This window comes from Anolis sagrei, chromosome 3 (assembly GCF_037176765.1).
Source record: "Anolis sagrei isolate rAnoSag1 chromosome 3, rAnoSag1.mat, whole genome shotgun sequence".
Lineage (NCBI taxonomy): Eukaryota > Metazoa > Chordata > Lepidosauria > Squamata > Dactyloidae > Anolis > Anolis sagrei.
Window position 1 is genome coordinate 115,571,353 of NC_090023.1, and position 14,512 is coordinate 115,585,864.

Consider the following 14,512-nt stretch of genomic DNA (forward strand, 5'->3'; position numbering starts at 1 on the left):
CTGAAACGAAAAAAAAAAAGTAATTGCTGGTGAATGTAATATGCAGCAACAAAAGGTGCCCTCTTTGTAATTTGTCCAAAAAGGTATCCATTACAGTGCCTGCCTGCTTAAAATTCCTTCTTCAAAAACAAAAGTGTAAGAACACCAAAACTTCCAGCAATTGAAAAGAAAACCTTGGGGTGCATCTATGCTGTAGAATTAATCCATTTTGACTGTCCTGGTGTAATGCTATGGCGTCATGGTGGCTGTAGTTTGGGATCATGGGAGCTGCCAAAGAATGCTGATGCCTCACCAAACCACAAATCCCAGGATTGCATAGCATTGAGCCATGGCAATTAAATTAAAGATGATACCCATCAATAGGAGCTCCAGGTGCTCTTGAAGCAGCTTCCCTTTTTGCCTTGGCTCAACACTTAGATTACTGTATTACGCGAATCTAATGCACACCCTAATTTTGGGAGGATATTTTCAACAAAAACGGTAAGCATTAGATTTGAGTAAATACTGTACATGGTTTGTAGGCGAGAACATAACCCCTTGATTACATTTGCTGTATGTGCCAAGGACCACAAGGCACATACTACTCCTGTTGAACAACTCATGGACTTGAGGTACTCAGGTCATAACACCTTCTCTCTTGCATCACTAGCACATACTTTTTACTGGAGGCTTGACAGGCTGAGCTCTAAGCATTCATAATGTTATGCAGACTGCCGAGTCATTTTGCTTTGATACAAGCCAGGGCTCTCACTGGAGACTTTTACAGCACCCTCGATTGTATATTGGAATGCATATACTGAAAGCAAGGTCTCCAATAAGCAATGGTATCACACAAGTGCACGCACACATTCCTTGTACAAAAACTATAATTGAGTCTCCCGCTTGATCAAATCCTTTGGCCTTTTGATTTGAGACCTACAAAACAGTCAATATATGGCGAAGGAGGAACATTTATGCAAAAACTCTTCCTAAAGTTTGAGTAAATAAAAAGAGGTAAGCCAACAGAGTTGACCTCTTCTACCAGGTCCTCTTTGGCAGCTACATCAGTTTGACATATGAGCTCAAAACAATATTAACAGTATTAACTGAATAGTCTTACATCAGACCTTCAAACCACAAGGATTCCACATCTAAAATGCAGAGAATACATTGTGTATCTAAGATATTAAAACAAAACAAAACGGTCTACAGAAATCCTAACCTATAAAATGTATCTTGCTTAATGACTATGTGTCAATATGTACAGTTTTATAAAAAGAATGGCTGTTTACCTGAAATTCTTCTTTCACTGCTTGTAGATTGTACACAAAGAACTTCTGGTATTGTTGAAAGAGTAGAGCCAACAAAAGTGAGAAGGTGCTTGGGATTATTAAAAGGCCTTTTGACAAAGGTGCTTTATCTTTAAAAGGAAACACACATACACACATGTAGGTAAATAAAAGGATATTTCAGTTATGAATATGTGAAGAAAACAAGCTAAAGAAAATATTTTTATATCAAGATGAAACAATCTCCCTCCAAATCCAGCATAAGCTAACAAACTGATTATGACTACAATAAATCAACGTTAGGCAAATAACAGGCATTTTTATTTTGTTTAATCAATGTAAAAGCTATAGAGGCGAAAACCTAGAAAAAATATAGCAAGTGTGGGGTGGGGTTTCCTTTACTTTTTCCTGAAGCTTTTGTTTTTGGTTTTTGGTTTCCCAATTGGAAACTTTGGGAATGCTTGAAAACCAGTTGTATGATCCCTGCCCCCTTTAACAATAAATAAAATACAGTAATATAATGACAATGTTTTAGTTATATAAAGGTGCTGTGTGAAGTTCTTCTTCATGGTCCCTGTGACTTACATAAATTGGGTTATCTGCACCTGCGCAATGCATTGTCTGGAACCCTTAATAATTATTACATAATATTGGGGGGGGGGGGAATCCAACCCAGACTTAGTCCCCACATCCTTAGTTCCCAACATGTCTTGCCTAAACCCTCAGTTCCTTTTCATCCACAGCAGCATCGAAGGAACTGTTCTAAGAATTACTGTCTTTCGGTTTTCTTGACTATACAGTTGATTTGGATTTTGACCTGGCTTTCTTCTGGTTTTGGGATTTCTTTGGTTTGGATTGTACTTTCTCTTTGACTGCAATGTGGATGGTGGTTTGCCTTGGTTTGGTGTGACTGAGGGTGCTTCCAGACAGGATTAAAATCCACGCCAAAGCAAGTTTAAAAAATCTGCACCAAAGCGGGTTTTAAAAATCTGCGCCATATGCCATCTCGATTAAAATTGGGATAGCATGCAGCCACCCCACAGCCCCCCAAATTTACCTCTAAAGGTTGAAGAAAATGTACCTGGCCATCATATGCTCCCTCCTCGTCCTCATCCTTGTCCCCACCCCACCCTCTCCTGGCGCATCATTTCCTAGCTCCAGGAGGGTGCCAGAAGGGAACATATAGTGGTCAACTACATTTTCTTTAAATTTTAAGGATAAATTTGGGGTTGAGGGAAGGGCGGGTGTCATCCCTCACCTTTGGGCTCCAGGAGCCTTAAAGGTGCGAGATGGCAATGGGGACTCACCCCCGGGTACTCCCAGGACTACCCAGAAATGAGTCCCCACAGGCCCAATACCCCATTAGACCCGGGCCTATAGGTTTTACATCCTTTTCTTTAGACCATCCATTGCTCCTCAGATTTTCACAAAACAGATGGCACTTGTGGCCACTTGGTTCAGGCAACAAGGGTTGGCATGTTACCTTACATTGACAAATAGTGTCATGTTGTCCATTCATGAGACATATTATTCTATGATATCAATATTATGCTCCACCTGCTCAATTCTTTAGGCTTTGACTAAGTTTCATCTGGTACCATCGGAAGCTGTAAAATTCATTGGTGCCATACTAGATTCTCACGCAACCATGGCCTACTTTCCAGGCAAATGACAAAGAGATTTGTTTTCTGCCATCTTTAGGGATTTTCTTGGTTCAAGCATTAATCCATCATGTGCAGGATAGGTTTATGCCGGTAACTGTACTTCTTTAAGCAGTCACCTTTAAATTCACATAGCCCTCCATATCCTTCCATTCTCGAGTTCTGCCGTTCTTTAGTTTCTTTGATACTGCTGCTTCAGAATCCATTAAATTGAGGGTTTAGAAGAGAAAGTAAGAGTACGAAGTGACTATGGGTGGTAAGAGCTCTAACAAATGACCACTCAAAGAACTATAGTTACATATACAACCTGTTCATTTTCATATATCTACACCATTAGAATATTAAGATCCATACTCTAGAACTCAAGTGTTTTAATTGTTCAATGTATTGTATTTGTACATTTGTATTTGTAGCACAGCATGGATTTTGCTATAACTGTAAGTCAGTCTGAGTCCACTTCGAGATGAGAAGAGCAGGGTAGAAATATAGCAAGTAAGTAAATGTTATGGCATTTAACTAATATCTAAAGATATTTCTAGTCACTATGACTTCAGGAGAATCTCCTTTTCTAAATAACGGACTTGTTTTTTCTTACTACAAAATTTATGGTTTCTTTTTTATTTTTCTCCCTACTTTTCAGAAGGAAATATTTATGATTTATGAATTTATGTAGAATGTAGTGGAGCAGTTTGCAGTTTTCTCCCTAATATGGGTATTTCTACAATTCTGCTTATACAAAGTTAATGCTGGATTCCCCTACATACATACTTTGGGGGGATCAGACCCACAGAATTTATTAGGGCTTACTTCTGTATAACATTGTACTGTAATATGTTTATACTTTTAAGACCTTATTCCCATGAACACTTGGAATTAGTTCAATGAAACAAAGTGAAGGGGGATTGTCCTCAAAGACAACTCAAAATACATTAAATTGTTCTCTACATTTAATAAATAATAAGCTTTTTGTTTTACCCCAATAACATTTTTATTTATATGATAAAATTGTATCTGGCAAGTGAATGAAGTGTGGAGATAATCTGGGGATCAATAGTGGCACAATGTCATTTTCCTATAGCCCAGTGGTTCTCAACCTGTGGGTTCCCAGGTGTTTTGGCATTCAACTCCCAGAAATCCCAGCCAGTTTGACAGCTGTTACGATTTCTGGGAGTTGAAGGCCAAAATATCTGGAGACCCACAGGATGAGAACCACTGCTATAGCCAGACACATTGAGAAAAGTATTTGTAGGGACCTCTAGTCTTTGGGAGGCACTTGCCAATGACAGCCTTGCATTTAAACATTATAGATGTACTTCTATGCATATTAGGTTAGGAAAAAATGAATTTGTCTGACTAAAGTGTCCCACAGAGACATTTCTAAACCAGAGATGTTTGAGGGTCATATTGTTTCATAAATGTAAAAATGGAACACTTGCCTACACTACAATAAAACAAGTATCTTCCCCATCTTCTCAAACGTATTAAGTACTAACATTAGCCATGCTTGTCTGCATCATACAGAGATAGACATACCACTTCTCTGCCATCAGTTTTCATTTGAGACATTTCAATTTTTACACACTTCAAACACTAGCAGACAGGATGTGAGCACTTGTTTTTACTTATATCACAAGGGCGAGTAGCCAGAGCTGTAAACAACATATACCAGTAAATGTGAAAGTCAACCACAGAGGAAAGTACAATTCTCTATAAAAACAACTTTGGTCCTGCAGCACATTTCAAAATGCAAATGCATGCTAATTTTAGAGGTATAATAAACACTTTAGCACCATACTATAATTTGTCGGATTGATGCATGCTGTAAACTCTAAACCTATTTGACCCACAATTCATTTATAGCATGACTGCTTCTATTTTAGAAACCCAAGCTCAAAATGGAAGTGCCCTGAAACATCCTAAGAATAAACAGTTCAAATTGGGGGTGCAGCGGATATCCCGTGTGAAATATTTTATCAGTAGACTCAAATAGATCTTTGCAAGCAGGATAAGGAAAGGGTTTGATCAAAATAATGAATGTAGTCCACTATGATTTCTTTCAGGGGTGGAAACAAAAGAGGGTCAGTTAGAGGTTTTCTTTTTTAGTTTTGAGACATTTGCTATGACTTCCAATACTTCATCATTCTGCCTTGTACTCAAGGCTTCACCAGTTTACTTCACTCCCCACTGGGCATGTTCCAGTGCCAGTTTTAAGGGTTTGCAGAAGAAACTGGAAATTTGGAGGAGTATAATATTTTCCAACAACAGCAGTCCTCTATTGCAGAGATTCTTAAACATTTTCCACTTGCAACATCTTTCGGCTCAAGGATTTTTCTATGTGACCCCTAGTATAAAAATATATAAAATACCTATAACATCAAACAATTACTAATAATGAATCAGCATTTGCAAGGCTTGCTAAATTACTTATTTTTCCTTTTCATAAAGTACAGCTGAAGAATTTTCTGCAGTCCACTGTACTGTATTGCTGTCGCTAAAGATATCATGGGATGTTTAAACAGCCACTAGGTGACATTCAAAAACCTTTGACTGTTGCCCATTTTTTCGGGACCTCAACACTAAGCTAACGGGACCCCATTTGGGGTCAGAACCCACAGTTTAAGAAGCAGAGCTCCACTACAGATAGGTGAGAATCACACATATGGGCATAACCTTTGCTGTTATTCACCCACTGACTACAAGTGTTTCTTTCACTCCTGGAAAACCTCCGGTAACCAGTAGCCAATTATTAGCAGTTTGAAGAGTGCTGCTGTAAACTGTTCTGTAAAATATACATTCAGCATGATTTAGGCCCCTTCCACACAGCTGAATAAAATCCTACATGATCTGCTTTGAACTGGAATATACGGCAGTGAGGACTTAGATAACCCAGTTCAAAGCAGATATAGCGGGATTTTCTGCCTTGATATTTTGAGTTATATGGCTGTATGGAAAGGCCCTTACTCTCCAGAACATCATTTTAGGATTACATTGGTGGAATGCCAAAATGTAGGCATTCACAGCAACATAACACAGATTGTGAGTTTAAGATGCATAGAATTTTGATTTTTTTTAAAAAAAATGTAAAATGGGGCTCTAAACACAAAAACAAAGACACATATCCTGTAAAGAGTATATATAAGCTCTGTGACTGATCTGGAATCACAATTTACCTTATGACTCATTTTTATCTAAAGCACTGGATACAAGCAACAGGTGGTGCAATGGGTTAAACCTATGTGCTGGCTGAACTGCTGACCTGAAGGTTGGTGGTTCAAATTCAGGGAGCAGGGTGAGTTCCCGTCTGTCAGCTATAGTTTCCCATGCGGGGACATGAGAGAAGCTTCTCTCAGGATGGTAACACATCTGGGCGTCCACCAGGCAAAGTCCTTGCAGACTGCCAATTCTCTCACACCAGAAGCAACTTGCAGTTCCTCAAGTCACTTCCAACACAATAAAAAATGTACATATACCTACTTTAAGGCAAAACCCCACTGACGTCAATGGGATCTAACTCCAAAGTGACTTTGTAAAGAACAGCACTACAGATTCTGTGTATTGTCAGATGACATGGGTTTGAAATATACGTATATACTTTGACATTAGATAAGACAAAATATCTGTGTGTTGTGTGCCTTCAAGTCATTTCTGACTTAGAGCCACCCGAAGGTAAGCCTCCCATAGGGTCTTCTCGGCAAGATCTGAAAGTCTATTACAAGATTTGAACCCCTTTCTCGGGATGTATCCACACTGTCCAATTACAGCCGTTTGATACTTAACAGCTATATCTCAATTGGGGGATTTGTAGTTCAGTTGGGGGAGGGTGCATCTATATAGTAGAACGAATGCTGTTTCACCCTGCTTTAACTGCCATGGCTCGACCGCAACTGAAACTTGGGAATTGTAGTTTGATGAGGCAGCAGCACTTTGCCAAAGAAGGCTGAAGACCTTATAGTACTACAAGTCCCATAATCGCACAGCGTCGAACCATTACGGAGTGGTATCAAACTGCATCATCTTTACTGCGTAGGTCCATCCTCTGATAGAAAAGGCAAAATACCTTGTGAAACTACAAATCCCAAAATGGGTAGGTGCACCCAATTTTTTTTCCATGTCGGGAGCAACTTGAGAAACTGCCATTTGAGTAAATAAATGTTTCTAATAATCATGGATTGTTTCTTACATAGATATGTTTCAGTGGACTTAATGACTAGTGGATAAGTGTTTATTTACTAAAAACCACTATATGAGGTGATGCAAAAGTGCTGAAAGAGTTAATAAGGCTAAAACTGCAATATTTCATTCAAATGCATCAGCTATCTTTTAATGGCTCAGCTCTACAAGTGATGAAAATGCATATAGATATAGCTCACGGGAAACAACTGTTGTTTTTCCTTCACTGATACCAACTCCAAAAGGATTTCATAAAGCTCTGGAAGTTTGTTTGTTTTTTCAAGTCAGGAATGACTTGAGCAACTGCAAGTTGCTTCTAGTGTAAGGGAATTGGTCATCTGCAAGGACGTTGCCCAGGGGATGCCCAGATGTTTTGCTGTTTACCATCTTTGTTGGAGGTTTTTCTCTTGTCCCCGCATGGGGAGCTGAAGCTGACAGAGGGAGCTCATCCACGCTCTCCCCAGATTCGAACCTGCAGCCTGTCAGTCTTCAGTCCTGCCGGCACAAGGGTTTAACCTACTGTACCACCATGAGCTCTGGCAACACAATAAATGATTATTTATTTATTCATTTCCAGTATTTTTACCCTGTCCTTCTCAACCTCCAAAGGGGGACTCAGGACAGCTTACATTTGGCACAATTTGATGCCATTAAATATAACAAAGCAATACTTATTCATGGTATTTATATACCGCCTTTCTCAGCCCGAAGGTGACTCAAGGCAGTTTACAGTCGACACAATTTGATGCCCCCAACAAAATAAAATACAATTTAAAAACATTTAGCAAATAATTGAAATAGCAATCTTTCCAGGGCAAACGCCATTCATTCAGTTGATGCAGCAAATCAGAAGCCATTTCTGGGCTTTGGGGGACAAATTCCTACAAATCCTTTTTTTTTTAAGTTTTTGCTAAAGCAATATACAGAGCATAGTATGTTTTCAGGCCTGTGACTCTCTCAATGGAGGAGGAGGAGGAGGCAGCAGGCGGCCTTGTGAGGTTCGACCACGAGGGGGCGCGCGGCTGAGGAGCGTGCCCGCGGGGAAGGCGCTCATGTCTGGAACAGAAGAGTCCTGGTTGCGTCAACGCAGATCCCTCTCCGCCCGCAGGAAAGGGCTAACCCAGAAGCGCGCGCACCCACTCGCTCACTCGCTCGCGCGCTCTCTTTCTGGCTGGCTGGCTCCTCAAACGAGCCTCTGGATCCGGGAGGGAGGGAGGGAGGGGGGCCAGTAGGGCGGAAGAGGGAGGAGACCGTGGCCTTCGCAGAGAAAAGCGGGGAACGAAAGGGAAGGGAAGGAGGAAGGAAGGAAGGGGGGAGGCGCCGCCGACTTACACAGGCCGCTGGATCCGGTGCTGGTGAACATGGTCCCGGATCAGGAGGAGGAGGAGGGAGGGGAGGGGGTCTGGGGAAGGCCTCCTCGGAGCGCCCCTCTCGCTCCTGCGCCTCGCGGAGCCGGCCGGGGAGCAGCAGGGCGCGGAGACCCCTTCGCACAGCGCCCCCTGCCGGAGACGCCGCCCACCCGCAGCCCGCCAGGAAGGCCAAGGCGCGCAGAGGAATGGGGAGGCCGCGCGCCGGGCTCCTTCTCGCGCCCCCCCCCCCCCGCCTCACTCCTCACCCGCTTCGCCTCCTCTCCTCGGTGGCACTCCGTATCCGCGGTTTCAGCCACCCGCGGCTGGAAATAAAATTAATCTCCCCCCCCCTTTCTGATTCTAAAAAAAATTCCTTCTTTTCTGCAATGTGTGATCGAAGACTTTCATGGCCATCCTGTGAGTTTCCCGGGCTGTATGGCCATGTTTCAGAAGCATTCTCTCCTGACGTTTCGCCCACATCTATGACGGGTTGTAAGCTCTGTTGGAAAATAAGCAAGTGGGGTGTATATATCTGTGGAATATCCAAGATGGAAGAAAGAACTCTTGTCTGCTTGAGGCAAATGTGAATGCTGCAATTGGCCACCGTGATTAGTATTCAATGGCCTTGCAAGCTTTGTAACCTGGCTGATTGCTGCCTGGGAGGATCCTTTGTTTGGAAGTGTTAGCTGGCCCTGATTGATTCTTGTCTGGAATTCCTTTCTACCATTTTTATAATAAGGGATAGGAGCCCCCGGTGGTGTAGTCGGTTAAACCCCTGTGCCGGCAGGACTGAAGACCAACAGGTCGCAGGTTCGAATTTGGGGAGAGCGCGGATGAGCTCCCTCTATCAGCTCCAGCTCCCCATGCGGGGACATGAGAGAAGTCTCCCACAAGGATGTTAAAGCATCAAAACATCCGGGCATCCCTGGGCAATGTCCTTGCAGACGGCCAATTCTCTCACACCAGAAGCGACTTGCAGTTTTTCAAGTCGCTCCTGACACAACAACAATAATAAGGGATGCCATTTCAATGTAAGGGGCTCAGGGCATCTACACTAACCATTTAATGCAGTTTCATACTGGTTTTGTATATTTGGTACTGCTCCATTTTCTTTATGGAAGCCAAAAGGGGGTGCTAGACAGAGAAGGATAGTCTATAGGCGGCCTGCTGCCTGTACCAGTCACCCGCTTAACGGGATTTGGGTTTCGCTATCCACAGCCTGGATCTCACTATCCACGGTTGCTTTAAATTGCTCGATTTCAGCCTCATATAATCCAGTTCAGAACAGATAATACTCTGGGATGAGATCCTGGGATATAGGGCAGTGTAGATCCAGCCCTCCTCTCTGGGCTGCATCAAGAGATGCAAAACCATATAATACAATTCAAAATGTGCCAAAGGGAAGCAACCCTCAGTATCAATGGAATAATGAGGCTTTGCTTTTTGTTCCCAATTGACATCTGTCGCTGAGCACAGCACCATCTAAACAATTTCCCTTCCCAATGACACAATCAAACCAGCAGACTGCAGATGTTTGTGAATAGCCGCTCAGAGGCATTCAAGAAACAAAATGCTGGTGCTTCTCAGTACAAAGAACCAAGCAGATAAGGCTTCACAGAGGCCTCCTGCCCTGTTTCTCACACTTGCGTCACTGCAGTGGCAAAGATCTTGTTCTGCTACTTATATTAATTGCATTACATTGAGAGTCTGAAAACAAATCTTTCTCCCTCATTTCTGTTTGCATGTTTGTGTTGACCTGTTTGCTTTCCTCTTGCCATCAGTAGATCTAGACAAAGCTTCAAAATGTGTTTGTTTGCACCTGGGCGCCGTGGGTGATGTATGATGTAGTCCAAAATCTAACTTTTCTGAGCTCTAGAACTGGTATGGTATAGGCAAGCCGTTTCTATAAAAGCTGGATTATATCGCCATCCACGCTGACGTACTCTTAGAGCACCAAAATTGAATTAATTTTGCTTTGAAATCATGTAATTGTGATCACTTTGATTTTTTCATCACTTGCTTTGGAACAATACTGGGGATTCTTAGTAGCTGGCCAGGAGCCCAGGAGTTTACAGACTGTACGCTTTGTATTACAAATCTGGCAGAACTGGCACTCTAATAGCAATTTCCTTGACAAAAAAATGAACTTAGAAGGATGCTCAGCAGCAAAGCCTTCTGTCATCACAATTTATGTTGCTGCTTATTTATTTGGGATACAGTAAAGTAGGATATAGCGCTCTGGTTGTAGACCCTAGGCCTTGCATACAGTTCTGTATATCTCTCCCTTGCTTTTGGGGTTTTTCGATAACCAAAAACATCTTAAGGAGGTGAATGTTTTATTATTATTATTATTATTATTATTATTATTATTATTACATTTGATCAGAGGGATTTTTTTTGTTGTGTCAGGAGCGACTTGAGAAACTGCAAGTTGCTTCTGGTGTGAGAGAATTGGCCATCTGCAAGGATGTTGCCATGGGGACACCTGGATGATTTGATGTTTTTATCATCCTTGTGGGAGGCTTCTCTCATGTCCCCGCATGAGGAGCTGGAGCTGATAGAGGGAGCTCATCCGCCTCTCCCCGGATTTGAACTTGCAACCTGTCGATCTTCAGCTGGCACAGGGGTTTAACCCACTACGCCACCGGGAGCTCCACCTTCTACCAGAGGGATGGCAGAAGGAGAGGGAGTGTGTTAGTTTCCTTTTGGTTCTCTTCATAATGTGTTTCCCTATCTCCACAAGAAGACATTGGGTACATCTACACTGTAGAATTAATGCAGTTTGACATCACTTTAACTGCCATGTCTTAAAGCTGTGGAATCCTGGGAGTTTCAATTTGCCAAAGGGTGCTGGTGCCTCATCAAACTACAACTCCCATAATTCCATAGCATTGAGTTATGGCAGTTAAAGTGGTGTGAAATGAAATTAATTCTACAGTGTAGATGCGCACAAGGTTGCTGATCCCCTCCTGTATAGAGCCAAGGCATGGTGGAGAGAGCTATGATAAAGGGGTTAGAAGGGAAATATTTGGGCCAAGAATAAAGAACTATTTCAACCCAAGGGAAAAATTCAATTCTATACATTCTAGTGGTAGTCAGAGCCAAAGCATATTGTCCAACAACTGGAGCACATGTAAGCAAGCAACATCAAAATGTATTAAGGATGGCAAAAGTCTGGGATAATGGGATTCCCAAACACCCTTAGGGGTCCAGAAATTTAGTGAAAATGCGTGCTTAGGTATTCTGATAAGTTTTGCTGATATGACAAGGGGTGAGGAGGTGGATAAATGGCATTTTTTTTGTTTCTGTTATGCTTGGAACTGAATTTGTTTTGTGATTCCAGATTGCAAGAACCACATGTGTGCCTAGCTCCAAAGATCGAATGAGACACAAATGGTTTGGAAGCAAAAGACAGAGGCTTTTATTTACTTCGGCCAAAGTGGATGTCAGCAGAGTCTGCACTCCCAAAACTGACATTAGGCAATGAAAATATACAGAAACATTTATATGGGTTTGACAGCCATTCAAAGCAAAGGACCTTTGCTGCTCTGGGTGCTGATTGACTCAGACTGGAGCTGGCCAGGATGTGCATGCTGATTGGCTGAAAAGCGCCATCTGCTGCTTCCACTAATTGGTCTCAGAGTCTGACGGGACTTTTAATAAAATGTCATTGCTCAGTTTGAAATTTTGTGACTATTTCTTGGTCCACCTCTGGTGGGTGCGTGGGGGAAAGGAATGTGGGTGGTATCCAAGTTAATGGGTGCTAATAACTGTGTTGCTGCCAGCCTGGATGAAGACAGTGGTTCAGTGCTGGTGAAATAATGCGTGGCAAAGGGTGTTGGCATGTTCAAATGGGTTCCCAGGAAAGGACCAGGCAGAGTGTTGAGCACAGAGGTATTGTGAGAGGATTGTGCCTGCTGCCTGAAGGAATGATAATATTTGCCTTATCTACCCCCCCCCCCCATATATATATATATATATATATATATACACACACACACACACACACACACACACACACACACACACATACTTGTGCAGTATGTAGATTCAGGCTGGAGGTTGCCTGTGGAGGTTAACTGAATGTGTTTCTGGGGGAATGGTCAGCCATGGATTCTATGACTGGGATCTTTTTGTGTTGCAGGTAATGGAGTCTATTTTGGGGTCCACAGGTGTTGATGACAGAACATTTGTGAGGGAGCAGAAATATCTGAGACCGATTCCTGCTTATAGTGACGGTGTAAGTATGGAGAAATGTGTGGTGTTTATGCAAACTTGGGGTCAGACCCCTCAGGGTAGCTCTGTGTGGTTTTTGAATTTGGGAGAAAGGACAGAGTAGGACGTTGCAAGACAATTCATCTGATCTTCACTTTTGGGGTCTGTTTTTGATAACCTGAGGAAGACCATAGAAGCTAAGAGGTTTGCAGCTGCTGACTTTTGCTTGACCCTACTGCAAAGAGCTTAAAGCCTGTAAATACCAACATGCAATTTAAGAGCAGAAAATTCTGGAAATGATAATCAAATTCCATTTACTGGATCAAAAAAGAAACCAGAGAACTCGGTTTCTTATGTTTCTATAGATGTTTGTGTTTGATGGGGCTTATTCCCAAGCAGGTACAAGCGTTGTGTATTTAGAAACTGGAAATGATCTGGTCTTTTAGCTTTTTATTTTCTTTCTCTTCATAGAGAACATAGCCTTCTGTTTCTGCCTTTATGGGTCATGGATAAACAAATGTTAACATTAATAAATAGTATAAAGGCACCACCCCTTGGTTTCTGAAATGGCAAATGCTCAGGTTTAGTCTTCCAATTCATTGGAAGAATTTAATTAATCCAGAGTGCATACTTTTTTTTTTAAAGCACACTTATAACATTGTTGTCACTCAAGTATATCAATTTCTTTTGGGGAGTAAGCTCAAGTAAAACCGGTTCTGCTGAGTGGGTCTAAGAGGAAATTGTTCATCATCCTTAAATGGTTACATTAGATTATAGACGCAGATGCCTTACAACATAGACTTCTGGAGTATGAGTTTATTAGACTCTAGGACTTGAGAATATTCTCTTTAGCAATTGGGATTATGTCCTCATTATTCGCTGGTTATGGCCTATAGGAGGAGCCCCCGGTGGCACAATGGGTTAAATCCTTGTGCTGGCAGGACTGAAGACCGACAGGTCGCAGGTTCGAATCCAAGGAGAGCGTAGATGAGCTCCCTCTCAGCTCTGGCTTCCCATGCGGGGGTATGAAAGAAGCCTCCCACAAGAATGGTAAAACATCAAAGCATCTGGGCATCCCCTGGGCAATGTCCTTGCAGACAACCAATTCTCTCACACCAGAAGTGACTTGCAGTTTCTCAAGTTGCTCCTGACACACACACACACACACACACACACACACACACAAAACCTATAGTGCCCATTAAGGCTTAGATTTGAAAAGGTATGCTTTAAGAATTGCAGGAGAGACCCTCCTCTCAATCACATTACTTCCACAGGTATGTTTAATGAAGTCATAAACTTCCATGTGGCCATTCTTAGGGCTTGTCTACATTGACCACTTAATCTGGTGACAGTACAGAGAATTATGTTCCGGACTGGCCTCAGTATAACCTTGATGGTGATCACAGGGTTGTAACACCACATGAACCCAGCTAGGTTAGCAGCATATTTGCTCTGCTGGCACATCTCCTGTTTTTTGGTGCCACTGTCACAATTTCCATGCCAGCATAGAAGCTCCATTGAAAGCCTACCCATCATGACTTCGGCTGAGGTCAGAAACGAGCACCCAGACATATGATCAACAAGGAGGGGTTACTGTATCACCTCTATGTTGATACCATGGGAAAGTGGAATGGTACAGCTTCTCCCATGTGAATGACTGACCAGTGAGAAAACTGTCCACATGACAAAAAATCTGAGATCACTTCAGGGGTTCTGGAAACATTGGACTTTTCCCTGACTTTGCTTAGCTTGCAACAATGTTGGATTAAGGTCAAAACAGTTGGATCATCCTTGGAAGTAGACTGCTAGTACCAGCATCGTTACTTCTTAAACTGTGGGAACCAAT

General features: G+C 42.3%; 1 protein-coding gene across 1 annotated transcript in view; it reads right to left on the bottom strand.

Moving 5' to 3' along the window:
- The window catches only part of UBAC2 (UBA domain containing 2), a 104,318-nt gene extending 95,714 nt beyond the window's left edge, over positions 1 to 8,604 (bottom strand). Inside the window, exons 1-2 of the mRNA XM_060769553.2 lie at positions 8,432 to 8,604; positions 1,272 to 1,399 (exon numbers count right to left, since the gene is read on the bottom strand). Of these exons, the coding sequence (XP_060625536.1) occupies positions 1,272 to 1,399; positions 8,432 to 8,462 (159 nt within the window). The 5' untranslated portion in view covers positions 8,463 to 8,604. The remainder of the gene's footprint in view (positions 1 to 1,271; positions 1,400 to 8,431) is intronic.
- Positions 8,605 to 14,512: the final 5,908 nt, after the last annotated feature.